The 27,106-nt window shown below is 37.4% G+C and overlaps 1 protein-coding gene across 1 annotated transcript; it reads left to right on the forward strand.

Annotated features, from left to right (window-relative positions):
- The first annotated feature begins 11,623 nt into the window (after positions 1-11,623).
- On the forward strand, positions 11,624-17,791 carry LOC131978350 (aquaporin-4-like). The gene is made up of 4 exons (XM_059341966.1): positions 11,624-12,094; positions 13,240-13,404; positions 15,680-15,760; positions 16,621-17,791. The coding sequence occupies exons 1-4, from the start codon at positions 11,711-11,713 to the stop codon at positions 16,870-16,872; spliced, it is 882 nt and encodes a 293-aa protein (XP_059197949.1). The 5' UTR covers positions 11,624-11,710; the 3' UTR covers positions 16,873-17,791.
- Positions 17,792-27,106: the final 9,315 nt, after the last annotated feature.

Below are 27,106 nucleotides of genomic sequence, written 5' to 3' on the forward strand. Positions count from 1 at the left end.
CACCGTACAAAAGCCCTCCAAAAAACATCTCCCAGGGTGACCAAGGCCCTTCCACCGTGGAAAACAGAAAACACCATCCAAGTAGCATTACAACCTGTCCTGCTTACACAACCACGTTTTAATCAACTTGTCTCAGAGTACAAGTACAGTCCAGAATAAAGCACTGCAGAGTCTCAAACAGTCTGGCAATGAGTGTGTGTGAGGCAGGAGTTTATATAGTGGCTTGATTGGTAATCTGAAGCAGCTGAGTGAACAGGTGAGTGGAGTCGGGCTGATGAGGTGGGAGGGGCTGGCAGGTAGAGTGGAAAAGTACTGAAAGACCGAGGCTGAGCAGGAGGGTGCAGAGTGGAACTCTAACAACAAATCAACCATCATTATGCATATTTTTTGCTCCTAGAAAATCATACTTTAAAAATCCATTAAAATAAGAATAATAGATTGTCTAGAGAGAGAGAGAGAGAGAGAGAGAGCGCTTTGCAGAAAATGTCATGACAATTCATGAGAGATCCTGAGAACATAAGACCAATGCCTCATACTGTATTTGTCTCTGTTATTTAGTGCTCCACTGCCCTCTACTGGATGGAGCAGGTGCAGACAACAATACAAAACCGAAATCAAACTAGAACATAAAAATACAGAGGGGTGGCATTTAAAAAAACAAACAAATAAACAAAAAACAAGTTTACTGTTTTACCACAAGGTTTAGGACAGCTCTAGTGCTGCTTGTTTTAGATGACCCAGATCTCTGGAGATCCCAGTTGAGGGATCAGTATCTGATGTTTAGATGGTGGTGGTGAAACGCGATGACTAACAGGTTGATCCACTGTTACTGATTTTCAGTAGGTTTTCAGCCAGGTTGAGATCTGGTGACAGTGAAGGTCCGTATGCTGCACATCACTCAAGTAAAATAATTATTTGATATATATATATATATATATATATATATATATATATATTAAACAGACAATAGAAAATAATATATATGTGTATATATATATATATATATATATAAACCTGAGAATATATTTAGAAACCTTACAATTAAAACCTTCTATATATATTCTCAGGTTTTCAAACTTTCATTCAATATCCATAATAATTTCCTGAACAGCATGCCATGATATGTATAAATACATTTCAACCTAGACCTGGAACCTGTCAAATAATGATTACAGATACAGAATTGCTTTTGTACTTAAATTTTTCTTTTTATCAGACTGATAACCGTTTTTCTGTGCCTGTTTGGTCACATATTTAAATTTCTCAAACTTCTCTTTCTCTTGTGATTCAGCCGAGCTCTGTCTGGTCTCGCCATGAGATCAGGACTCCAGATGTGCTCTTATGATAAAAGAAACAATAACAACCTGCTGTTCTGTACTTTTTTTTTTTTTTTAACTCTGTGTTGTTTTGTCCCAACATCTGCACTGCAGACTGAGAAGCTGCCTTTTGGCGACTGGTTAAGAACCTCTGCTTTCATTTTGCATTTCCCTTTTTGTTGTTTGTTATATTACAACAAACCCCCAAATTATTGTAACATGTTTGAATGCCAATTAAGACAGTTTAAGGCATTTATCTAAATACGTATATGTCATGTGAGACAAAATCTGCCAAAAAACATTAAGAGTCCCACATGATGAACACAGTATGTTCCATGCTTCAGCACATCAGTCACATGTTGGCAGGGAAATGTGTAGATTTACATTTTGGCCAGACAATAGGAAGTAAAGATAAGAAAAGGGATTCTGGGCCAAAACAAAAGGAAAAAGAAAGCCTTGAGATTTCAAAACAATCTTCTATAAGAGCCCTGGCTCCTTGCAGACCTCTTTTGGATTTCCTGTTAATTTATCTTGCAATAAAAGCAATACTAAACTATCTATAATTGTGTTTAGACACTGACAGGACTTGGTTTTGGTGAAGGAAAGAGCACTGGGATGGCTGAGGCGTAAGTGGAAGGTCGGTGGTTCGATCCCTGATTATGGCAATCTACATGAATAGAGGTGGGACTCACCAGAGAGGCCCCACGATACGATCTTATCCTGATACTTGAGTCACGATATGATATTATTGCGATTTTAAGCATTCTGCGATATGGTGAGTATTGCGGTACAATATAGCTTCACTGCTCTGAATAGCTAGCCTGAGTATACCCATACTGCCTTGCACACTCGATTTCATTTCGAACTGCCAAAGGGTCTGGTGTCCATGGCCGATTCTTAGCCCTGTTTTAGGGATCCAATCACAGAACGGGGAGGGACAGCGAGATGGAATTTTGTAGTTTTGTAGTTTTCTTACGGATCCAACATGGCTGCAGCAGACGCAAAGCTCTCTTTGGATCTAGCTGTAGACCGTATTAGATAGTTTAGAGCCAAAGTTAATTTTAAAAGAAGAACAATGTTTGACTTTACACTCCTGTTTCACCACCAAAAAGGATGTTTTAGCCTTGCTTCCAACAGGATTTGGCCAAAGTCTAATCTACCAACTAGCCCCACTACCGCTCGCTACTGTAACGCCGGTGATCTCGCTACGAGCCGGGGGACAGCGGAGCCGGCCAGAGACCCGCAGCAGCTCGTCTATTGACCATAAAATCAGTGGATGTGTGTGGCTGAATGACATGAGGGGGAATAAGGCGTAAAAATAAATAATCTTGCAGAAAGCGAGAACTGGAGAAGCAAAGCAGCAAGCAACACTCTCTCACAGACACACACACACACACACCAACACTGCCGGTAGACGGTGAGCTGAAACTACAGAGCAGCCAGAGTCAGAACATGCTGCAGAAAAACGTTGCAGAAGCAGAATTGAGCATTTTAGTCCCAAAGTAGAGATGGGTATAACTGATACGATTGGCTAAGAGCTACGTACAGACACTTATGATAGACATTCTTAGCGCCCAATAAACGGCTATGGACGATCTTAAACCACGCCTCCTCTATGGAAAAATGACTATATCTCATTTGTGATGTAGTCTGGTGATAGCCAGGCTACTGAATAGCTTCGATACAGCTGTGTCCGTGAAATAACGTCCCCACAGAGTCACATACCTGGTTCCAGTGTCTTTAGCACCATTTGCAGCTTAATTCGACAACTTCCCAACATGATATCCTGACACACATGGTGCCTATATACCTTAGATCTTCTAGCTTCATATGATACCAGTATCTCCAATATCTCCAGTATAGCCCTCTACACTGTAAAAAAAAATCTGTTCAATTTACGGTAAAATACCGGCAGGTGTGGTTGCCAGAACCTCACAGTAAAAATTACAGTGAGTGGGTTTTGTACTTTAAATTTAAATGTAAATATCAGCAAAAACTGTAATTTAGACCGAAAAGTCCCTTTATTTTCAGGGTAATTGTGTCCTTGTGACAATATGGTATTTCTCCATTAATTTTACATGAACATTTTATATTTTTACAGTAAAACTGTGTGTTTTCTACAGTTTTTGTACTATTCCTTGATTTTGTAGTAATTAAAAGTGTCTACTAGGGTGATATGCAATTTTAAATTTTACACCCTTTTTCTCATGCAATTTGACAGTGTTTTACTGTAATTTCAACAAACTTTTTTTTACAGTGTACGGCCTCTGGAAAAAGAAAAAAAACTGCCGCTAAAGAAACTCTAACTATCGATACTTGTTGGCCCTGAACGAGGCCGGCTCTACGCAGGGGCAAAAGGGGGCTGAGCCCTCTTAAATAAATGTCTTGCCCCCTCAAATCAAAATTTTAGAAGTTGAGAAAGCACATTTTAATATACTCACAAAATTAATATACATTAAAATTAGGCAAAATTATCTGCAGTAGCGGAAAAATCCACCGAAAAAGGGACACACGATACACGATTGTTGGTCGAAATCTGGATGAGGGATGTTTTATTTTATTTTATTCATTCATTTTATTTTAATTTTTCAGTGTCAGTTTTCGAACAATCCCTCCCCCTGAGGGATTGTTCGGGGTTGGACACATAGACCCCTTTCAATGAAGAAAGCGTTGTTACTATAAGCACAGAAAAAAAAGTACTGGAGCATGATGTGTACACATAATGCCCCCTTCACATTTCTGACTGCCCCCTTATATATGCTGCCTAGAACCGGCCCTGCCCATGAATCAATATAATATTGCCACCCAAAATATCGCAATACTATACTGTATGGATTTTTCCCCCCACCTCTAATGCTGAAGTGTCCTTTGGTGGGATACTGAACCCCAAATTGCTCCTGATGGCTCTCCCAATGGTGTATGAGCGTGTGAATGTGACACTTTCTGGTGAGCAGCTGGCACCTTGCAGGGCAGCCTCGGCTCCTAATTATTGGTGGTTACAGTAAACGCAGCGTGTTGCAGCTGCTCATGGTCACAGTCAGGCCGTCCTGGCTCTATCTGACCTGTATCTGTATCTTATCAGCACGTGTGGCTTCCCACATCATCTTTGCTGCAAATACAAACAGCAGAAACACCAAAAGGACACAAACAATACAACAGGCAGTTGACAGAGATGCTCCTGGATCAGCCAGAGGGCTTAGATGGGTAAGCCCAAAATACAGATAACCATCTGTCAGGGCACCGACTTGTTTTGTCCACTCTCAAGGCCCAGTGGCTCAATTTATTCCTCATGGTGTCGTATTGTCTTGGTTTTTTATTGTTTTTTTTAACCAAAATTGTATCAATCTTAATGAGTAAAAGGCTCATGAACAGCATTAAGTCCATCATGTAAGGGCTCATAGAGAAATGAGTATTTTTTCATGATTCATTTATATTTTAAGCCCATTAAAAATGTTTAAGTTTACTTTATTAATTACGACTGGCCTACATCCAACAAAACACAGATTTTTTTTTTAGAGATGAATAAAATACAATTAATGATTTAGATACTTGTCATTTATTCAACAGCAAACCAGAGCTGTACCCATTCTTAAAGTGTTATAGTTTAAGTAGTTATTTTAGATTGGGTTGTAATGTTTTTTTTATCCTTTGTATTATTATTGTATTTATTTTTTGGTGGTTATTTTTTTGAGTAGTTACCTTGGATTGGTATGTAAGATTGTTTTTTTTTCTCCCTTTTATCTGATTTCTTTCTTTTCTCCTTATTGTTGTAGATTTATGATGATTTTAAACTCGACGCTATATTTATACAGGGTTATACAGGTTTTTTTTCTCAGGGTAAATGTAATTGTAATTGTTTGTAATTTTATTCTATTTTGTAGATGGGGTGATTGTATATTGGATTTTTATAGTATTGTGATTTTGTATGTAGTTGTAAAAGCCCAACTAGGGACAGGAGTTGAAAATTAGCTGAAGCTATATCTCTATATGCAGCACATCGGATGCATGCACTGTATCTATGCTAACTGCATTGTCCCTGTCAAATAAAATAAAATAAAATAAATAAATAAATTATTGCTTCCATATGGTACATTCCCATTGGCTGTTTAGACTTGTAATGTAAATACAAAGTGATAACTTTATGGCTACTTAAAGTTCAACTATGTGCATTTAGGTCATTATCACCCTCATTTTAAAAGGTAGTGTTACAGAATTTCATATTTTTATTGCCTTGTCACTATGTAACCCATTCATTACAGTGTGTGAAATCAAAGCACCAGAATAAAAACGCTGCTTTCTGATAAATAGCATGAATAGAAAACAGCTTGATATGTCACTAGACGGGGTTACATAAGCCTTTGCTTTGGACTGCGCGGTCCTATTATCACAAGTATTTGGTGTATTGTTTTTGTTCTTGTCACTCACTCACATGTTGTGTAATTATTATATAAATGTGTGTGTGTGTGTGTGTGTGTGTGTGACGGGGGGAGGGCTGCTCTGTCAGCTTGCAAGAAGAAGCACAAACACTAGCAGCCTTGTGTTTCAGCAGTGTGTCACTATTTATCCTGCAGGATTGGGAGTGAGTGAGTGTGAGTGAGTGTGAGTGAGTGTGTGTGTGTGTGTGTGTTTTGTTTTTTTTTGGGGGGGGGGTTCTGTATGATATAGGAATGGCTGATCTCACTGGCTCCACATGTAAGTTGGTATGGATTTATTATTTCAGCACTTTTCAAATCAAAAGTTTGAAAAAGCTTGGCAATTGAAGCATTACATATCAAAATATGCAAGACAACACATGCAAAAAAGCAAAACATGCAACAAGCAAAACATCAGGTTAGAAAAGCAATGTAATATAACTGAGTATTTACACTCACCGGCCACTTCATTAGGTACACCTGTTCAACTGCTCGTTAACACAAATAACTTATCAGCCAATCACATGGCAGCAACTCAAAGCATTTAGGCCTGTAGACATGGTGAAGAAAAGCTGCTGAAGTTCAAACCAGCATCACAATGAAGAAGAAAGGTGATTTAAGTGACTTTAAACGTGGCATGGTTGTTGGCCTGAGTATTTCACAAACTGCTGATCTTACAACCATCTCTAGGGTTTACAGAGACGGTCCCAACAAGAGAAAATATATGAAGAAAAAAAAACACCTAACCCTAAAAAATTCTAACTCAAGCAATGATACTGATAACTGAGAATGATTTTTTTTTTAAACAATACAACTCAGCAAATTATTCTTCATTATTAATGATTTAATGACTGAACCCTCTGTTATTAACTGTAAAGTTTATTCACATCCAAAGAGTATGCAAGTCCTTTTATCATTTGAAGGTAATTAATTAATAACTTTTAAATTTCTTATCCCACTCCCTGGTACAACAAAAGGTACATTTGTTTGAAAAAATATAATGAGAACAACAAAAATAGCTCATAAGAGTTACATTTTTAACCATTTCCCATGGTTTTCTTGATAAGGATTTTGGTTATTATCAAGAAAACAAGGGAAAATCTCTAGAGATCACCTCTTAAATTAAACTATTATGAGATATTTTTTTCATTGTATTTGTCCAAACAAATGTACCTTTAGTTGTACCAGGCATTAAAATGAACAAGAATTTCAAGAAAACAATGGTCTAATATTTTTTTCCATGACTATATACAGTTATGAGGTTTAATTTTAAGAAAACGTCTTATCACTTTATCAATTTATGATGTTTTTTAAAGTTTAATCTTGACCTGAAAAATAACTAAAGCTGTCAGCTAAATGTAGTGGAGTAAAAATATAAAGTTACATAAAATGGAAATACTCAAGTAAAGTACAAGTACCTCAGAATTACACATAAGTACAGTACTTGAGTAAATGTCTTAGTTACATTCCACCACTGCATAGGTGCTATTTTTTGTGTTAGAAGACAACAAAATACTTAATTATTTCTACCCTTAACATTTTATCAGTTTAACCTTTAATTTGTCTTTGAGTATAAATAATTAAAATTATATTATATTATATTATATTATATTACCATTACTTTCAGGTTTACAAAAACGTTTTATATTAAGGTCCTTGTAATAACCATTAATTAACAAGTAATAAGGCATTGTTCTCTCTTTAGATCCCTTTAGCTGCAAAAAGCATAGTTAACTGTTAACAAGTGCATAGTTAACTTATAATAGATGAGCAATAAAGTATATTTTAATATCAATAAGCAAACAAAAGATTAATAAAGGCATGGCAAAGACATAATGGGTGGGTTATGGGTGTTTGTAATGCTATTATGAAGAATTATTAGATACTCATGAGGCTTTTATTAATGTTCTTATTATAAATCTCTTATAGCCTGCTATTAGCTATATTATAATGCCATTATTAACACTTATATAGGCTTATAAACACACAGTAATGTTAATAAGCATCTTGTAAGGACTTACAATGGCCTTATTACTTGTTAATTAATGCTTATTACAAGGACCTTAATATAAAGAGTTACTGAAGTATAAAGTTACATAAAATGGAAATACTCAAGTAAAGTACAAGTCCCTCAAAATTGTACTTAAGTACAGTACTTGAGTAAATGTACTTAGTTACTCTCCGCCACTGATGATTTTCCATCAATTTAGGCACTCCCCTGTCTTTTTTCTGATGGTTCCTCTCTTCAGCCCAGACCAGGAGAAACCAGACCCCAAACATAGCAGCGCACACTCACAAAGCGCCGCTATAAAAGGCATCGAGCTGCAGCAGGCTGGAGGAGTCATGACGGAGAGCGGCGGGGCTCTGGAGCGCCTGAGGTGAGTAGCCACACGCGTAAAGACGCACGGGAAGGTGAGTTTGTAACAAGACAAACCGAAAAGCCGAGGCTCGGACTGGATTTAACCGATATAATAGGGAGAATGCTTAAAAAGTACGACTTAATTGGTGACTTAATTGTGGCAAGCTCTTTGGTTTTCATGGTTTGCGGGTTTGACAGCGAATGGATTGTATATTCTGATCTGTGGTCGCTTTCATTCATAGTTTTTTTTCTGGACGGTAGCCTAATTAACAGTTGTAAACCTTGAAGACAGCCAGAACAATATAAACAAGTAAACTGATCGCTGATCAGTGGTGGAATGTAACTAAGTACAATTACTCAAGTACTGCACTTGAGTATAATTTTGAGGTACTTGTACTTTACTTGAGTATTTCCATTTTGTGCAACTTTATACTTCTACTCCACTACATTTAGCTGACAGCTTTAGTTACTTTTCAGGTCGAGATTTAACAGAAAAACATGATCAATTTAGACATTTTCTTAAAATTAAACCAAATAACAGTATATTAAGCAGTTAAAATGAGCCCTATCTTTACAAAATTAAAACACTGCTTACATAAATGCATCAAAAATAATAATACAATAATATATTTGGAATATATTAAACATTCTTTTTACTCCACTACATTTAGCTGACAGCTTTAGTTACTTTTTTAGGTCAAGATTTAACATAAAAAAAACATCATACATTTAAAGTGATTAGATGTTTTCTTAAAATTAAACCTCATAACAGTATATTAAGTAGTTAAATTGAGAGCAGATGTTGATTGTACACTACTCTTATACTTCTATAATTACTATTAATGGGATCAGTTCAAAGAAAACACTTGCAATTAATTATTTATTCATCAACAGACATTACTGGATCAGGTCTAGTTTTGTAAGTCTGAAAGCAGTGGTGGAATGTAACTAAGTACATTTAGTACTGTACTTAAGTACAATTTTGAGGTATTTGTAATTTACTTGAGTATTTCCATTTTATGTAACTTTATACTTCTACTCTACTACATTTAGCTGACAGCTTTAGTTACTTTTCATGTCGAGATTTAACAGAAAAAGTAAATAAATACATTTAAAGTGATCAGACGCTTTTGTAAAATTTAACCTCATAACAGTATAGTAAGTAGTTAAAATGAGCCCTACCTTGAGGAAATTGAAATGCATCAATAAAATCCAATAATATATTTGGAATATGAAAAATATAACACTGTAAGTTGGTCCATTCTGCATAACGAGTACTTTTACTTTTGATACTCTAAGTAGGCTACATTTTGATGTTGATACTTTTGTACTTTTACTTCAGTAAGTTTTTGAATGCAGGACTTTTACTTGTAGTGGAGTAATTACAGTGTGGTATTAGTACTTTTACTGGAGTAAGAGATCTGAATACTTTTCCCACCACATGTAGAATATTGCAAGGGCACAGTGCTGAAGGTTTTTAAACATGCACAAGTAACGGCCTGGACCATTTTATGAAACCGTCAGTTGAGTCTGGTCGCTTAAAGTTGCTGCAGCAGAGAAATAATTCCACACTGCTCACGGCTCAACATTACTCCCAGATCTGTCTTTTTGGATTTTTCTACAGGACATATTCAACTTCTGTTTCTACTAAAGACATTTAGACTTGTTGGTGGTTATTAAACCACACTTTCTTTATTCTTATAAAGCCTGAATTATCAAGATTTACTGAAAAAGAAGGTTTATAAGTTTGTGGTTATTATCTATAAATTCTGTTATGCCTGAAAGCCTTTTATCTGTGTCCTTCATTAAGAGCCTCAGACTGGGTTGTTTGTAGATTATAGTGGTTCTGTTGTCCCTTCGATTCAACTGGGAATATTGTTATACCATCACAAATCCAAGAATGTCCTACAATGACTGTGTGGGCCCCTTGTCACTTTTGTAGTGCATGCATGGGAACACAAATACATTGTACTCAAAGTTCTGGTGTATTCCCTTGCTTTTCTTTGCATTGCCATCCAGCATGTATGTGTATTAGGTTTATTTATATTTATGAATGCATTTGCCATAACATAAAATCAAAAATCAATCATAAGTTATTTATAATCATAATACCACCAGTGCTTGTCAGTATCATAGGGGTACTAGCAGAAGAAGTAGTACTGTAGTACAAAGTGGATATAAAGTTGTTTGGTATTAACAGTAGTACAGGTGGTGCATCTTTGCATGATGACGTCAGTACAGTCAGGGTTAAATCCAAAATCACATTGATCAGCAACAGTGGTGGAAGAAGTATTCAGATCTCTTACTTCAGTAAAAGTACTAACACCACACTGTGAAATGACTCCACTACAGTAAAAGTCCTGCATTCAAAACTTACTAAAGTAAAAGTGCAAAAGTATCAGCATCAAAATGTACTTAAAGTATCCAAAGTAAAAGTACTTCTTATGCAGAAAGGACCATTTTACAGTGTAATATTCAACATAATCCAAATATATTATTGGATTATTATTGATGCATTTCAATTTTCACAAGGTAGGGCTCATTTTAACTATGTATTATACTGTTATGAGGTTTAATTTTAAAATGTCTAATAACTTTAAATTTATGATGTTTAAAGTTAAATCTCAACCTGAAAAGTAACTAAAGCTGTCAGCGAAATGTAGTGGAGTAGAAGTATAAAGTTACATAAAATGGAAATTTCATTCAAATGATTGGGTGTGGCTTGGAAGAGAGGATCCGCCCAACATCACCGAGTAGTACTACTGACTGCTGATTGGATGTGGTTGAGGTGGCGATTTCGCGCATGCATGATTCATTTGCAGACTGGACGCTGAGGGGTTAACATCTCCTGCTCTGAATGCAGCTGGGAGAGACTGCTGCAGGAGGACTGGGCCACTTGTGAGTGCATTGGGATGGTGCCTACTTCTCGTTAAGAAGAATAGGAATGAGTCTCCAAAAGTCTCCAACACCAGAAAAAGTCGCTAGATTTGTTGCTAGTCGCTTTTTTGAAAAAGGGTTGACAAAGAGTCTCTAGAGGGTCTAAATAGTCTAAATATAGAGACAAAGAGTCTCTAGAGGGTCTAAATAGTCTAAATATAGAGACAAAGAGTCTCTAAAGGGTCCGAATAGTCTAAATATAGAGACAAAGAGTCTCTAGAGGGTCCGAATAGTCTAAATATAGAGACAAAGAGTCTCTAGAGGGTCCGAATAGTCTAAATATAGAGACAGAGTCTTTAGAGGGTCTGAATAGTCTAAATATAGCAACAAGTTGGCAACACTGCTTGCCACGTGGGTCTGTTGTCACATTGAAACTCTGTTGGTTAGCCGCTAAAGTACCTGTATGGGAACAGAGGAATAGGGGAACTAACTAGTGGGCGGAGCCAAAACACTCAGCCGCTTTACAAAAAGTACTTAGTGGAAACACGCCTATAGATTGTGCTTTCAGTCTTTTGTTGAACATAGAGCGCCATCTAGTGGGCTCAGAAAATAAAGAAAATGCTTCATGAGGCTTCATTGGCACATCACTAGTTAACAGCCCTCTCTTGCCATTGATTTGTGTCCCGTCCAGGAGGTGTTGCGTCCCCTGCCGTACGCCACCCTGTCAGTTCTCTCGAGACCGAGCCATGACAGCCTTCAAAGGCATCTGGACTCAGGAGTTCTGGCGCTGCGTGGGGGCCGAGTTCTTCGCCATGCTCCTCTTCGTCCTGCTCAGCCTCGGGTCCACCATCCACTGGGCGGCTGTGGAGGACGACCCCAGCCCCCCCGACCTGGTCCTCATCTCGCTCTGCTTCGGCCTGAGCATCGCCACCATGGTGCAGTGCTTCGGCCACGTCAGCGGCGCTCACATTAACCCTGCGGTCACAGCAGCCATGGTGGTGACCAGAAAGCTCAATCTGGCTAAAGCCGTCTTCTACTTGCTGGCCCAGTGTGGCGGAGCCACGGTCGGGGCTGCCATCCTGTACGGCATCACCCCGGTCTCTGTGAGGGGGGACATGGGGGTCAGCAAGGTACTCAATCCTTTATGAGAGCAGATATTTACTGTACACTACTATTAGTGATGTGCCAAAGAAGCCTCATGAAGCATTTTCTTTATTTTCTGAGCCCACTAGATGACTCTCTATGTTCAACAAAGGACTGAAAGCAAAATGTATAATTAATGTTTGAGTCTTTTTCTAAAAGCACCATCTAGTGGGCTCAGAAAATGAAGAAAATGCTTCATGAGGCTTCATTGGCACATCACTAATAATTGCCATTAATGGGATCAGTTCAAAGAAAACATTATTATTGTTTCATCAACAGACATTATTGGGTCAGGTCTAGCTTTGTAAACCTGAAAGTAATGGTGCAAAATATGCAAAAAGTGTCTGAAGGTGCTAAAGCTGCTGGTGGAAAACACATTCAAGGTTACAGCCAGAAAATAAATCTGGAAAATGTCTTAATTATTTAAGAAATAACTGCAATAACTAGCAGTGTTGCTGCATTTTGTTGTCTATTAACCAGTGGTGGAAGAAGTATTCAGATCTCTTACTTCAGTAAAAGTATTAATACCACACTGTGAAATGACTCCACTACAAGTAAAAGTCCTGCATTCAAAACTTACTGAAGTAAAAGTACCAGCATCAAAATCTACTTAAAGTATCAAAAGTAAAAGTACTCATTATGCAGAATGAACCCACTCAAATTGTTTTATATATTCTAAGTATATTATTGTATTATTTGTATTGATGCTTTTATGTAATTATGTAAAGGTTGGGCTCATTTCAACTACTTAATATACTGATATGAGGTTTAATTAAAAATATATCTCATCACTTTGAATTTATCATGTTTTTTTTATGTTAAATCATGACGTGAAAAGTAACTAAAGCTGTCAGCTAGATGTAGTGGAGTAAAAAGTACAAAATTTTCCTCAAAATGTAGTGAAGTAGAAGTATAAAGTTACATAAAATGGAAATACTCAAGTAAAGTAGAATTACCTTAAAATTGTACTTAAGTAAGTGTACTTAGTTACATTACACCACTGCTACCAACACATATAAAAATAGCACCGATGTCATAATGAAATATTTATTTTTTATTTATTATTTCGTAATTAACTTGGACTTTAGCCCTGGTGATGCATTTCTATGCTGCTGTGATTTTTCCATGTCAGATAAATCCCAGTGTCTCCGTGGGGAACGCTCTGGTTGTGGAGCTCTTCATCAGCTTCCAGCTCGTCTTCACCGTGTTCGCCACCTGCGACCACAAACGTACCGACCTGAAGGGTTCGCCTGCTCTGGCTATCGGCCTGTCTGTGTGTATCGGTCATCTGTTTGCTGTAAGTACATTTTACCAGCTGTTACTGTAAATAAAAGAGATAGAGATGATAACCTAGACCAGGGATGGGCAACTTAAATGCTGAAGGGGGCCACAATTTTTCATGGACACTACCACAGGGCCACATATAGGACCGTGCACTTAACCAGCAATTTTAAATATGTTTACAGTGCAGTAACTTAACATATTTCATGCTCAAATGCATGTATAACAGTATAAATAGGAATACAAAAGGTTTGAAGCAAATGAAAAATAACCACTTACTCTTATTTCTTTTTTTTCCCAGTGCAAGAACAGCAGACCAACATTAATTGCAAGAAGTAATTTTGTGCATTTTTACACTGAACTTTTAAGATTTCATGCTCAAATGCATGTAGTTGTACCAAGGTTATAATAGTTTTGGATTTTTCATTAGTTTTAGTTTTAATTTCCTTTTTTTTTGTGATTTTTTGTTTTCAAATTAAGTTAGTTTTAATGAGTTTTTAGAGTGAGTTTGCTAGTTTTAATTCGGTTTTATTTTTATTTTTTTATTTACAGTTTAGTTTTTATTAGTTTTAGTTTTGTTGCAATGGGGTATTTGTTGGGAGCGAGATTCAAAAAAGTCACAATAAATGTTCCTTTATTTCCTTTGTCTGATCCATCTCAGCCCCAATAAGTTTACTAAGTCATAAAACCAGAGAGATGAAATAGGATTCATATCAACCAAAAAGGTTTAAGTATGAAAAAAGTTGACAAAGATGAAAACTAAGGATATTTTCACTATAATTTTAGTTAGTTTTGTAACCACACAATACAGTTTCAGTCAGTTATATATATTTTTTTAAACTCTCGTTTGTATTTTTATTGCAGTTAACGAAAATGTTTTTTTCAATTCTAGTTTTCGTTATTAACTATAATAACCTTGAGTTGTACTGAGGGCCACTTCAAGTGAGGGTGCGGGCTGTATGCGGCCCCCGGGCCTCCAGTTGCCCATCCCTGACCTAGAATGACCAAAGGAGGCTCAGTATCTGATCCAGCCATGAAAACACAGCCTACAGGAAAAGAAGCAAACTCAAAACACAACAAACCCTCATACCACCTTCATTCAGGCATTATTAGACCCACAACTGCAACACAGAAGAGAGCTGTTTACAGTCAATATTACCAGGAGCATGTTTCTTCTCTTAACCATCAGTGATAAGGTTCTAAGTGGTTATTAACCCAAACCTGACCTTTAACCTTAGAGGTAGCAGGTCGGAATGTGAATATGATTCGTCATTTTTATTTTTTTATGAACCTTATTAAAATAATATAGCAAGTATTAGATGTGTGAATCCCCAGAGACCAAACGGTAGAATTTTATCCCGATACTTGAGTCACGATACAATATTATTGTGATTTTAAGCATTTTGCAATACGGTGAGTATTACCATACAATATATTGTGATTTAACTGTTTAACTGAATTTTGTGTCCACAAAATTAAATTCAATCAATAATTGTTTTGTCCAAAAAGAGAAAATTCTCAGTCTATTCATCTCACTTCAGTCAAACTGAACTGAACTGATATCAAACATGTATGGACGACAATAACTGCAGCATTTTAGGCTTCACTGCTCTGAATTTTTTCGAATGAAACATTTAAAAAGCTTAAATTTGCAGGGTTATTTCAACAACTTCCCGACACAATATCCTGACACACATGGTGCCTATAGATTCCTTAGATCTTCTAGTTTCATATGTATATACCAGTATCTCCAGTATTTTCCTAAAATGGAGCCCGCTACAGCCTCCGAAACAAAAAACAACTGCAAAAATAGTGACGGCCCGTCGGAACGCTAAATATCAATACTTGGCGGCCATGAATCAATATAATATTGCCATGCAAAATATCGTGATACTATGCTGTATCGATAGCAAGCATACAGCAAGTAAAAAACAGTGTGTATGCAACTTGTTTATATAAATATGCCAATATGGGGGAATCTTGTAGTTATGATTGGTTGGTTGTATGAGGCCAAACTAAACACTTCCAATCAAACTGGACCAATATGATTAGTCAGAAGTATTTCAGTGTTTTGCTGAATATGTTTATAGATTAATTGATTTAAAACCAAGTCGAGACAGCATTGAAAAATAATAGTGATTTTAATTATCCAGGAGGCTGTCAATCAATGTGTCAGGTATATAAAAAAAAGGCTGCTTTGATCACTTTGGAAGGCAATTACAAATAATTTATTCTTTAATTGAATTTGGAGGACTTGTCTCAGTGTCCTGATGTTGTAATTCTCCCCTCAGATTCCCTACACGGGAGCCAGCATGAACCCGGCCCGATCCTTTGGCCCCGCCATCGTCACTTGGAGCTGGGAAAACCACTGGGTGACTAGTGTTTTATTATAATTCAATATCAATCAAAAGTTATCAATATATGTTAGCAGTTTTAATGCTTTTTTGTATGCACAAGAAAACAAATCTTTTGGATTGTTGTATTGTCTTGAACATGTCAACGGATTGGCTGTTTACATATTAATGAGCAGTTCAAAAGGTCGACCTGAGAAGTGAATTTACTTTACTTAACTAAAAGTACTAATATCACACTGTGAAATGACTCCACTACAAGTACAAGTCTTGCATTCAAAACTTACTGAAGTAAAATTACAAAAGTATCAACATCATAATGTACTTAAAGTATCAAAAGTAAAAGTACTCATTATGCAGAATGGACCCACTTACACTGTTGTATTCTACAGATTCCAAATATATTATTGGATTATTATTGATGCATTTCAATTCTCTCAAGATAGGGCTCATTTATACTACTTAATATACTGTAATGATGTTTATTTTTAAGAAAATGTCTAATCACTTTAAATGTATGATGTTTTTTTATGATAAATCTTGACCTGAAAAGTAACTAAAGCTGTCAGCTAAATGTAGTGGAGTAGAAGCATAAAGTTACATAAAATGGAAATACTCAAGTAAAGTACAAGTACTTCAAAATAAAACTGAAGTATATGAGTATTTATAGAAAATGGTTCATTTTTTTATTTAAAAAAAGAAAAACGAACATGTTCAAGCTGTGCATTTCAAATGATCCATATATTAATGATTGTAATACATTTTTAATTTAACAATGAAAATACTGTTTGTGTGTGTTTGTGTGTGTGTGTGTGTGTGTGTGTGTGTGTGTGTGTGTGTGTGTGTGTGTGTGTGTGTGTGTGTGTGTGTGTGTGTTACAGGTGTACTGGGTGGCTCCGACTCTGGGAGGGACCTTGGCTGCAGCTCTGTATGAGTACCTGTTCTATCCGGACCCGGAGCTGAAGAGACGTTACTCCGAGGCCTTCGTCATCAAGACGCCGTTCACTGCTGCTAAACAGCGTCAGGGCTCCGTCACGGCGCAGGAGCCTCTCTTCACCGTCATGGACGTGGAGAGAGCCGAGAGGAAGGAGAGAGAGAGGGAGGTGTCGGGGGACGTGTTGTCCTCCGTATGACTAGAGAGGAACGGCACTGATCCGCTCCAGTCTGCTGATCAACAGTCAGCTCTGAAGGAGACCGACCTCCTTTAGACACTAACAAATGGAGCAAATAGGAATGAGTCAGATTGTGTTTGTCTTTATTAACTGTAGTAATGCATTTAGGTCAGGGGTCGGCAACCTTTATGGGCAAAAGAGCCACTGTTGGCAGAAAAATGGGAAAAAATGTCGGAATGGAGCCGCAAACCTTATTCCAAGCCTTACAATGACGATCAAACAGCTGGCTAAGTCTAAACTATCCTACCAGCTTTACTAATAGGTCATAATGAGCATTTATCGATAGGATTTTGTCAGAGAGCAGTGAGAACCAAAGTGCAAATGAGAGGCTTGACACTTGACAAATATCTCAGGAGACCTGGAATCAAAAGCTAGCCTTCTAGGGAAACTTAAAACTAGACTTGAAGTTGGCAAAATTTAGAGGTTAAGGTGGCGGGCCGTCGAATTTTGTAAGCTATGATGCACATTTAATTTAAGTAACAACAACAATGTTTTAATGCCATATATTAGCTGCACATTTTTACAATAGAAGAATATAAATCGATTTGGGTCTACACCAACGTTAAACAAAAATTAAAAAGTAAACAACTAACCGTTTCATTTCCTATAAATGTTTTGGAAGCAACTGCAGATGGCCTGAAGAGCCACATGTGGCTGTGGAGCCGCAGGTTGCCTACCACTGATTTAGGTTTTTACCAGTAAAATGTAAGAAAAAAACATGCGTCGTTAAAAACGATGTTTGAGCTCTTATAATATAATGTGTTTTTCAATGGTGTTCATATTAAAGGAAGGGGATGGAAGTTTATACAAACTGCCTCTGACCTGCAGTCATTGACCATGGGGACTTTTCCTGCTGCAATAACTGCTAAAATCTAGGCAGGGAAAGGTGGAGAAACAGTGTGAGGGCAGCATTAGGGAACGTTCTCGGATGTAGTATGCAGCCAAGAAGGCTAGGTGGTACTGTGAAGCGCAACACCACCAAGAGCTGCACATCAAAGACACTTCTCTTCTCTCCTACTTCTCTTCCTGGTAGTGCTAAATAAAATTCAGTTCAAAACATGGTGAAGAAACTAAGTTATCTGTGATAATTCTGCTTAACAGCTGAAATGATCCTGGATAGTTATCAGAGCTGCTAGGGCAACTTGACTGTCTTGACTGACTAAACACTGCTTATATAAAAACATCAAAAATAATAATCCGATAATATATTGGAATATATAAAACAATCTGAGTGGGTCCGTTGTGCATAACACTAAACCTCCATAAAGCTTTTACTCAAGTACTGTACTTAAAGCACAATTTTGAGGTACTTGTACTTTACTTGAGTATTTCTATTTAAAGTAACTTAATACTTTTACTTAGCTACATTTTGAGGTAAATATTGCACTTTTTACTCCACTACATTTAGCTGACAGCTTTAGTTACTTTTAGGTTTAACATGATAAAATGATCAATTTAAAATAATTCACATTTTGTATAAATTAAACCTCATAACAGTATATTAAGCAGTTAAATGAGGCCTATCTTTACTAAATTGCAAACATAAATTAATCACAACATTATTTAGAATATATATCTGAGTGGGTCCATTCTGCATAACAAACACTTTTACCTTTGATACTTTAAGTACATTTTGGTGCTGATACTTTTGTACTTTTTCTACAGTAAGTTTTGAATTCAGGACTTTTACTTGTAGTGGAGTAATTTCACAGTCTGGTATTTGTACTTTTACTGAAGTAAGAGATCTGAATACTTTATCCACCACTGCTTGGTTTAGCACACATTATTTTGTAGAATGCATAGTGGAAGCACAGTATAAACTGAATCACCAGGCCTCAAACCCCGAGGCCCACAGGCCCTGCAGCAGTTGTTAATCCATATAGGTACATCTATATTGGTACAATTTGTAGGTGACACAGCTTAAAATGCATTAAAATGGCTATGAAAAGTATTTAAAAATATATTGTAATATATAATACTGTGGAAAAACTGGATAATTCTTCTTTTTTTCGTGTATGTGTAAATGTATCTGAACTCATGCATTTTGGTGAAAGACATAAATTGACACAAATATTATAAATTGGTCATGTTCTGTATGTGGTCATGCAGAGTACGGCTGCAGTTGGTTTCATGCAAACACGTTTATATGAAAATAAACAGAATGAATCCTGAATTTACTTGTGTCCATTTGAAGGTTCATGGAGTTATAAATAACAGAGCAGATTTTGGTGAACTGTTGTTTGCTTGTTACATATCTTCTACATATCTATCTTTTTATATCCCAGATACACTAAATACTATATATCATAAACATCTAGCCACTGTGACTTTGGGATGTGCGACATAAAAGGCCACTAGTACATAATAAAAAAACTGAAAAGGATACTTTTACATTTTTTGTCTCATACTCAATTACATTAAATCAAAAATGAATGAATGAATAAACGGCTGTTTAATTCAAGGTCTGAGGCAGATTGCTGTATATATTTCTGTTAACCAGCAGATGTCACTAACAGCCTGACTAAATATGCTATAATCAAACCAACCAGCATGTTTTTCTGTTTTTGTGTGTGTGTGTGCATCATGGCTCCACACTCTCTTGGCCATTCATTAAAAATTTAAACCCAGTTTAACTGAATTTATAATGAATAAAACAGTCTCATTAAACCTGCACTGCACTCCACAATGTTAAATCACTTTCAAGGTATAAAGCAATGGGCGGTGTAATCAGTCTCACAAGCCCTCATTCATTCATTCATTCATACATCCACAGAAGTCTTTCCATTTGATATGAACCAAAAGAATGTTGTGGTGTAAATTTACTACCTCTCTGAGTGAGAAAAGTGGATTAAAGACCAAGTCGAAGTTCCTTTTAGTTTTCTTTATTATCAAACATCAGAATACACTGCCTAGGTACAGCGGAGGAGAACTTTGTCAATTTCAAGGCTGCTGAAAAAGGTGGCCCCGAGTCCAATGGAGCCCTCAGTTCTCTCTGGCTTTTCTGTCTGTGTGTAAGATCATTTAATTCAAATGTTCCAGCCCATACGCAACGCATGGACACATCTTCCCGGGCACGAGCACGCTCTTTAGTCTACTTTTTAACCTTAAAAGGATACAATCTATACTTGTTTATATTCAAATTCCAACGCCTTTACTGTCTGACGACTCCCAGATATTAATGCTCATTATTCTGGTTTGAACCAGTTACATGGAGACTCTGTTCTGAACAAAAGGTCAGACTGTGGCTTCTCTTAGTAAAGCAAAACTCTTATATTATATGTAACATCATTTGTAGCATAAAATATACTACAATGTTCCATAAATGTACCAGTCACAGTTTTAAACATGTGGTTAATGTTATTCGCTGATGTTTGGTTAGGTTTGGGCAACAAAACTACTTGGTCAACTTCCTAACGTAAGTGTTGGAAACTATGGGAGGTCTGGACCCAAATGCACGACTCAGAAGGCAGGTTCCCAGGATGCAACAGTGGCAGGTGAGGTGATTAGTGCTCAGGAACAGGGAACAAAGGTTCTACCATGCTGGGTGACTAAAACGATCAGGCTACAAGTGAAGAGAAGACCGGGGTTTATCCTGTGAGGGCTGATTGCTGGATCAGGTTTACCTGGTGCTTCCTGTGAACTAAGCCACGCCCATACACTCACACACACAAAACAGACAGACAGGGGAGGAGACACAGGAGCAGTGTTGCTAACTTAGCAACTTTGTCGATACATTTGGCGATTTTCAGATCCCCCTAGCAACTATTTTTCTTCAGGCGACTAGCGACAAATCTAGCTTTTCCTGGTGTTATTGGAGACTTTTGTAGACTCGTTCTTACTCTTCTTAACGAGCCGCGGGGGCTTCCGGCAGCCCCTCCCCCGTCCCAAAGCACTCACAAGTAGTGATGTGCCAATGAAGCCTCATGAAGCATTTTCTTTATTTTCTGATCCCACTAGATGGCGCTCTATGTTCAACAAAGGACTGAAAGCACAATGAATTAGTATTGCTCTTTCTTTAAACCAAGAGCAACATCGAGTGGGCTCAGAGAATAAGGAAATTGCTTCATGAGGCTTCATCGGCACATCACTACTCACAAGCGGCCCAGTTCTCCTGCAGGAGTCTCTCCCAGCTGCAGTCAGAGCAGGAGATGTTGAATCATGCGTGCGAGGCGTTGCTGCTGGCTGGTTTACAGTCAGTGTCTCTTTTGGGACAGTGCATTTGCAGTTCTAAACATATTTAAAGTGTTTTTTTACTCACTTTTTGTCTTTCCCACAACGTTATTCCTCTCTCCTACAGCGTCCATTAAAATTACATGCACATTGTAAATTATGCAAATTAGGCGATGACATAATTTGGCGACTTCTAGCGACTTTCAGGACAGCCAATAGCTACTTTCCTTACTGAGGAGTTGGCAACACTGCACAGGAGAATCAGACAAACAGGGAAAGACAGTTGATCATTGAGTTTCATTCCCAGGACGTTTAATATCAACACTCTACTTCACAGTACACCACCCCAAAGCGTTTCTAAACCTACTTCAGAATCGCATATTGCACCTTTAACTTAACTGTGGAACTAACATACAGTATGTGCATCACATGAATAAATAACTCACACTGCCTTTTGGTTTCACACAGGACATGAACAGCGTGTATTGTTGTGTTTGTTACTCTGCGCCTGATGAAGATCTGATTGATCAAATTTTATGCAGCAACAGTGTGAAAATGTTACCTTCTGTCACAATGTCTCCTGTCTGAATGGGGACCTGTTAAGAGTTTTTGCATATTGTTCAATATATATATAAAAAAACACACAGGTCCCCCACCACACACACACACACACACACACACACACACACACACACACACACACACACACACCCCTCCATCCCTCTTGGTGTGTTTTGTGTTTGGCAAAGCACAGATTTTGGATGTGTTGCTTCAGGCCATCAATCATTTGTCAGGTTATTAATAATGTATCATAAATCCACTGAAGATAAAGTGATGGCTTGCTCTCCTGCACACACAGATGCTTATGGATGCATATTTTCTGGAGCTACAGACCAACGTCTGTTCTGACTTCAGCATGGAGAACATGGATGCAGTTTAAATTCTTAGTGACACAGTGAGACAGCAGAAACAATAGCAACACCGTGAAACTAGAATGGAGCCACTGTATGATGTATAATGATCCTTTTCTGATAGTGGCCGGGTATTAAAGAGATGACGCAGAGATCTACAGTTCAATACACTTTAATCTAAGCAAGCTTGCATTCATCCATGCATGCAAGAATGAACAACGTGGTACAGTTCAGAGCTTAGAAGAGACATCTTCATCAAACTGAAACTTTAGACTTCAGGGCCTCTTCCTTAAATATACACATTACAGGTACATTTCATTCTTCACACCTGCTTTATCTATACATGTGTTCTGTGTTTACATCCGACCACATTAGGCCTATATTAAGCCTTCTGTATTTGTTCTATATTATATATGTCATACACCACTTATACTATACTGTGTATATCTCTGCATATATTTAAATGTATTTACATATTTAGTTCATACTACAACATGCAACAACCTATTTAACCTATTTAATAGGGGTGTGCATTGGCACTGCCCTCACAATTCGATTCGATTACGATTCACCAGGTAACGATTCAATTCGATTCTACGATGTACTGCGATGCATCACAATTATACTGCACACAACAAGGGACATTTTTCGTCAGTCATGAGGCAATACAAGCAGTCAGATAGGCCTAATAACAATAGATTTTATTGGCTATATTTTGAAAAGATGGCAAAATGAATCTCCTGCCTGAGTTCATCTAAAAGTAAGGAAAGAGAAATGCCTCCTCCTGTCATAAAAAAGGAACCTGCTGAGGTGAAATTAACATCAGCTAAATGTCGAGCCCTTGTTCCTGAGCTAGGGAAGACGTTATCGATATCCCAACTAGCTAGCTATCGCTAGTTTTCATGACGCAAAAATGTAACGTTAAGGAGTCGACTTTAAATAGGCAAATACAATGGTAATTACCTATCAATAGTACTTTCTATAAAAACGTAAATGTTAAATGTTCTGTCAAATACTACCACATACTTCGGTCACAACATATCAAAACAGCTTGTCCCACTAGCTTACCTGTGCTGCGCATCAACACATGGCTCATTTGAATATTCAAATGAGCCATGTGTTGATGCACACTGGAAGGATGGGGAGTGGGTCACGTTAGCGTTGTGTTTACTGGAACTTTGACAGGGGCGCAAAGGCCACCTTGGCCATAAATTGAACATTTTTTCACAGGGCATCAAGGCCAGAGTGTGAAATTCCCACCCTGTCCCCTAGGGGTGGGCGATATGGCCCTAAAAGATTATCACGATATTTCAGAGTATTTTCGAGATAACGATATTCTTGACAATATTAAAAAATACTGGAAAATATATAAAAAAATATTTTTTAGTCTGTACAAATAAATAAAAATTGTACAACAAAATAAAAAGCAATCATAAATCTAAATGTAGTGTAAATTGCAAATCTCAACAGTTGCCAAATACAAAAAAATTACTTACTTGAGTATTAGCAAATAATAATAAACAATAACCTTCTAGGGGGTCTGGGGGCCCCCTGGGAGAAAATTTTGTACATTTTATAGTACAATGTGATCAATCTCGTCCACTAAAAGAGCTAAATGGGAGCAAACGCCTCACAAACACATCATTGCCTATTTGAATTAATTATTGAAAAGGAGAATAAGGGTTCTTCTATGTTTTATTTAAGGCATCTTATTTTGACAGTCTTCTTGTAATTTCTGTGGTGGATTCTGTGCTCTTATTTTGAAAGCTGCATTTGTATAGCGACAGGAAGTAATAGTAGCTTTTTGTGATTAAAACAACTTTAATTGTTAGCTAATGTTAGCTCGTGGCTAACAAACGGCAGAATGCAACAGTGTGTTTGGACCATTTGGACCTCTGACAGGATGTTGATAGTATTTAGATCGGCTCACGCACACACAGACGCACAGAGAGAGAGAGTGGGGGCGGGACTGACACATTACAGACAGGTAGGTGCTTGTTTTGAAGCGCAGTGGGAGGGCAGCTCGGTATATTCAGTGCGTGTGTGAATGCGTGCACATGTCTTGGAGGAGGACTGAGAGGTGGGTCGGGGTTTTGACTGACTGACGGGTGACAGACACTGCTGAGCAGAGACACAACGCAAAATAACTATGTTATGAAAAGTGTAGATATACTTTCAGTAGCTTTAAATGTGACGTTAGCGCAGCATAGGAGACTCTGGCGGGCCGCCAAGGTCTAGGTAAGTAATAGGAAATCCTTACGCCACTATGTCAAGAAGTAGGGCATGTTGCCAATATCGTGATATGCATTTTTTTTACCCATAAAAAAAATATACCGGTATAATCGTGAACGATACGATATGGCACACCCTAACTGTCCCCCACAACTTTCCACTGGAGGACAGGAAATAAACATAATCGATTATGGCACTTTGCCGCATCGATGCTGAATCGTGCATGCCCCGCATTGCGATGCATCGCCGAATCGATTATTGTTGACACCACTACTATTTAACATGCTAAACTATATTTTTATATTATATATAGCAGAAATGTATGTATATAATGTGTATAGAATGTATATATATGTCCTAATTTTTATATCCTTGTATCTGTATCTTGAGCTAATGTGATGACTAAATTTCCCTACTGCGAGATATATTAAGTCATATTTCATTTTGTCTTAAAAAGCATACCATTGGAAAATGTTATGGTATATTCTGGATCTTGAATATGCATTTGTGATGTCTTGTATAAGACCATATGCACAATGGGTATAGCTCCATGCATGCAACATCCCATTCATTCATTCAATCATTGTTATCTGAAGACAGTTTTTTTATTTTGTAACTGTTTGAGCATGGGAATGGTCGTCAAATACTTCAATCATAATGTTCTAAACCCTTATATCTTTAAATGGTTGGTGCCTAACCAAAACCAAAATACAATGTGTTTTATGAATACGACATGTTGAAGCCTTTACAGTCTGTAGCTGACACACAGTGGTCAATTTCGTCTCAGATCCCCAGCTTTCAGATGGTGTAAACCATTTCTATGTGACATCTACTGTTTACCTGCTATCTCCCCCTAAAGATCCGTCCCCGACAGAACACACACACACACACACACGCACACACACGCACAAAAAGTACATGCATCAAAAAGCAGAAAGGTACCTGTATATTTCCTGTTTCCTGCAATATAGCTAATGCATGATTGATGTTTTAATGGTGTTTATGTAACTCAAAGCACTTACTTGAAGGTAACTCTAACTTTCATCTTCCTTGGCTGGTCTAGACCTATTTTATACAGTCTATGGTCTAGACACACCTGATTGTTATCAACCCATCTCCATGACTACCACAGGAATGAGTTGTTAAACCTGGAAGTAAGTTAGCATTTTAGCACCATGGGGTCTCTCCTCTCAAACTCAGTATGAGGATTTTGAACGGGTTTTTGGTTAGATGCCTGAAATAAGGTCTGTGGTTAACACAAGCTTAAGAGATGTTGCCGTTTTATTGTGCGACATAAAATAAATTAGTAAATATCCCAACACGTGTCCTTAAAAGGCGGTTGCTAACAAGTGGCTAAATGAGACTACAGTGTTGTCAGGGACATGAAACATCATCACGCCGGACACAGACAACAACTCTCTCGCTAGTCCGCCTCACACCCTCTAGTCGTGTTTTTGGAAACTGTTGTTGATTGTAGATTATGTAAGTAATAAAATTTATTAGGCTACTGATTCGCTACCTTGTCAAAAAACGCTGGTTAGCTTGTCGGAGATCATCTTAAGGATAACAGTTGTAACATTGAAGTCACATAACCTTGGAATAGTCGGCTGCATCAACACTTCAAACATCATAAAAGTGGTGAAAAAAAACGCGTAAGCATCAAAAACATGTGTTTGCACACAGAGCTTTTTTCCTGCCATGATTCAAAATCCAATGCAAAAATCCCATAGAAGAATTCCCAATGGTGATGCTATTTCAGGTTGGCCTACAAAAATATAATTTCTTTGATCTCTATAGGCCTGATCTTCACTGACAGATAATTTTTTGTTGTACCGTATGATATGCGTGTCATCCATTAGTGTGCTGTGTTATTCTCTTCATTTTTTTTCCCAGTGAATTCTTGAATTCTTGCTCAGTACATTCCAGTCATGTTGTGGTCTTTGATAAACCCTTTCTGTGCATTCCCTTTGTTGTTCTAGCTAATCATCAATTTCATATAAGCTCACCTACAGTCATGGAAAAAATAATTAGACCACCATTGTTTTCTTCAATTTCTTGTTCATTTTAATGCCTGGTACAACAAAAGAGCTGATATCTAGACATTTTCCATGTTTTTCTTGATAATAACCAAAATTATTAACTAGAAAACCAGGGACAATGACTTGATATCAGTTCTTAAATTAAACTATTATGCGCTATTTTTGTTGTTATCATTGTATTTGTCCAAACAAATGTACCTTTAGTTGTACCAGGCATTAAAATGAACAAGAAATTGAAGAAAAAGGGTCGTCTAATAATTTTTTGCACGACTATATTTGGTAGTTTGACTATTCATGAGAGAGGAGTACTCTACCTGACTAAAACTCTCACTGCGAGAGAAAAGAAAATCAGTTTGTGTTGCCTGATTATAATGAAAGTGTGTCAAACATGTTATATCTTGGCTGTTAAAAACTGTACTAAGTATTTTAGTTTTAACCTCATCCAAACTCCACCTACAGTCCTCCTCCACTACACAAACATGCATATTTCAGTCATATGTCTCATATCACTCCAGTAGATTAATTATCCTCAGATACACAGATATATATACTGTATCTACTGGTACAATGGCTTGCTCTAAATAAACTCTCAAGCAAACGTGTACACACACATCCTCTCCTCAGATCCTCATCTGTTCCAGCTATTACACCTCTGTGTTAATTTCTTCAGGTTTTTGACAAGCCTCCGAGCTAAAGCTTGTTCTTTGTGTAAGTGCTTTTTCTGAACTTCTCCCTATCTCTGCACATTAGTCAGGGAGCAAATTACCTGCCTGCACAAAAAAAAGCGCAGTCCTACACATTTCGCTGTGCTTAGTGTACAGATCTCTTTTGAAGACGGGCTAT

Source organism: Centropristis striata, chromosome 9 (genome assembly GCF_030273125.1).
Source record: "Centropristis striata isolate RG_2023a ecotype Rhode Island chromosome 9, C.striata_1.0, whole genome shotgun sequence".
Lineage (NCBI taxonomy): Eukaryota > Metazoa > Chordata > Actinopteri > Perciformes > Serranidae > Centropristis > Centropristis striata.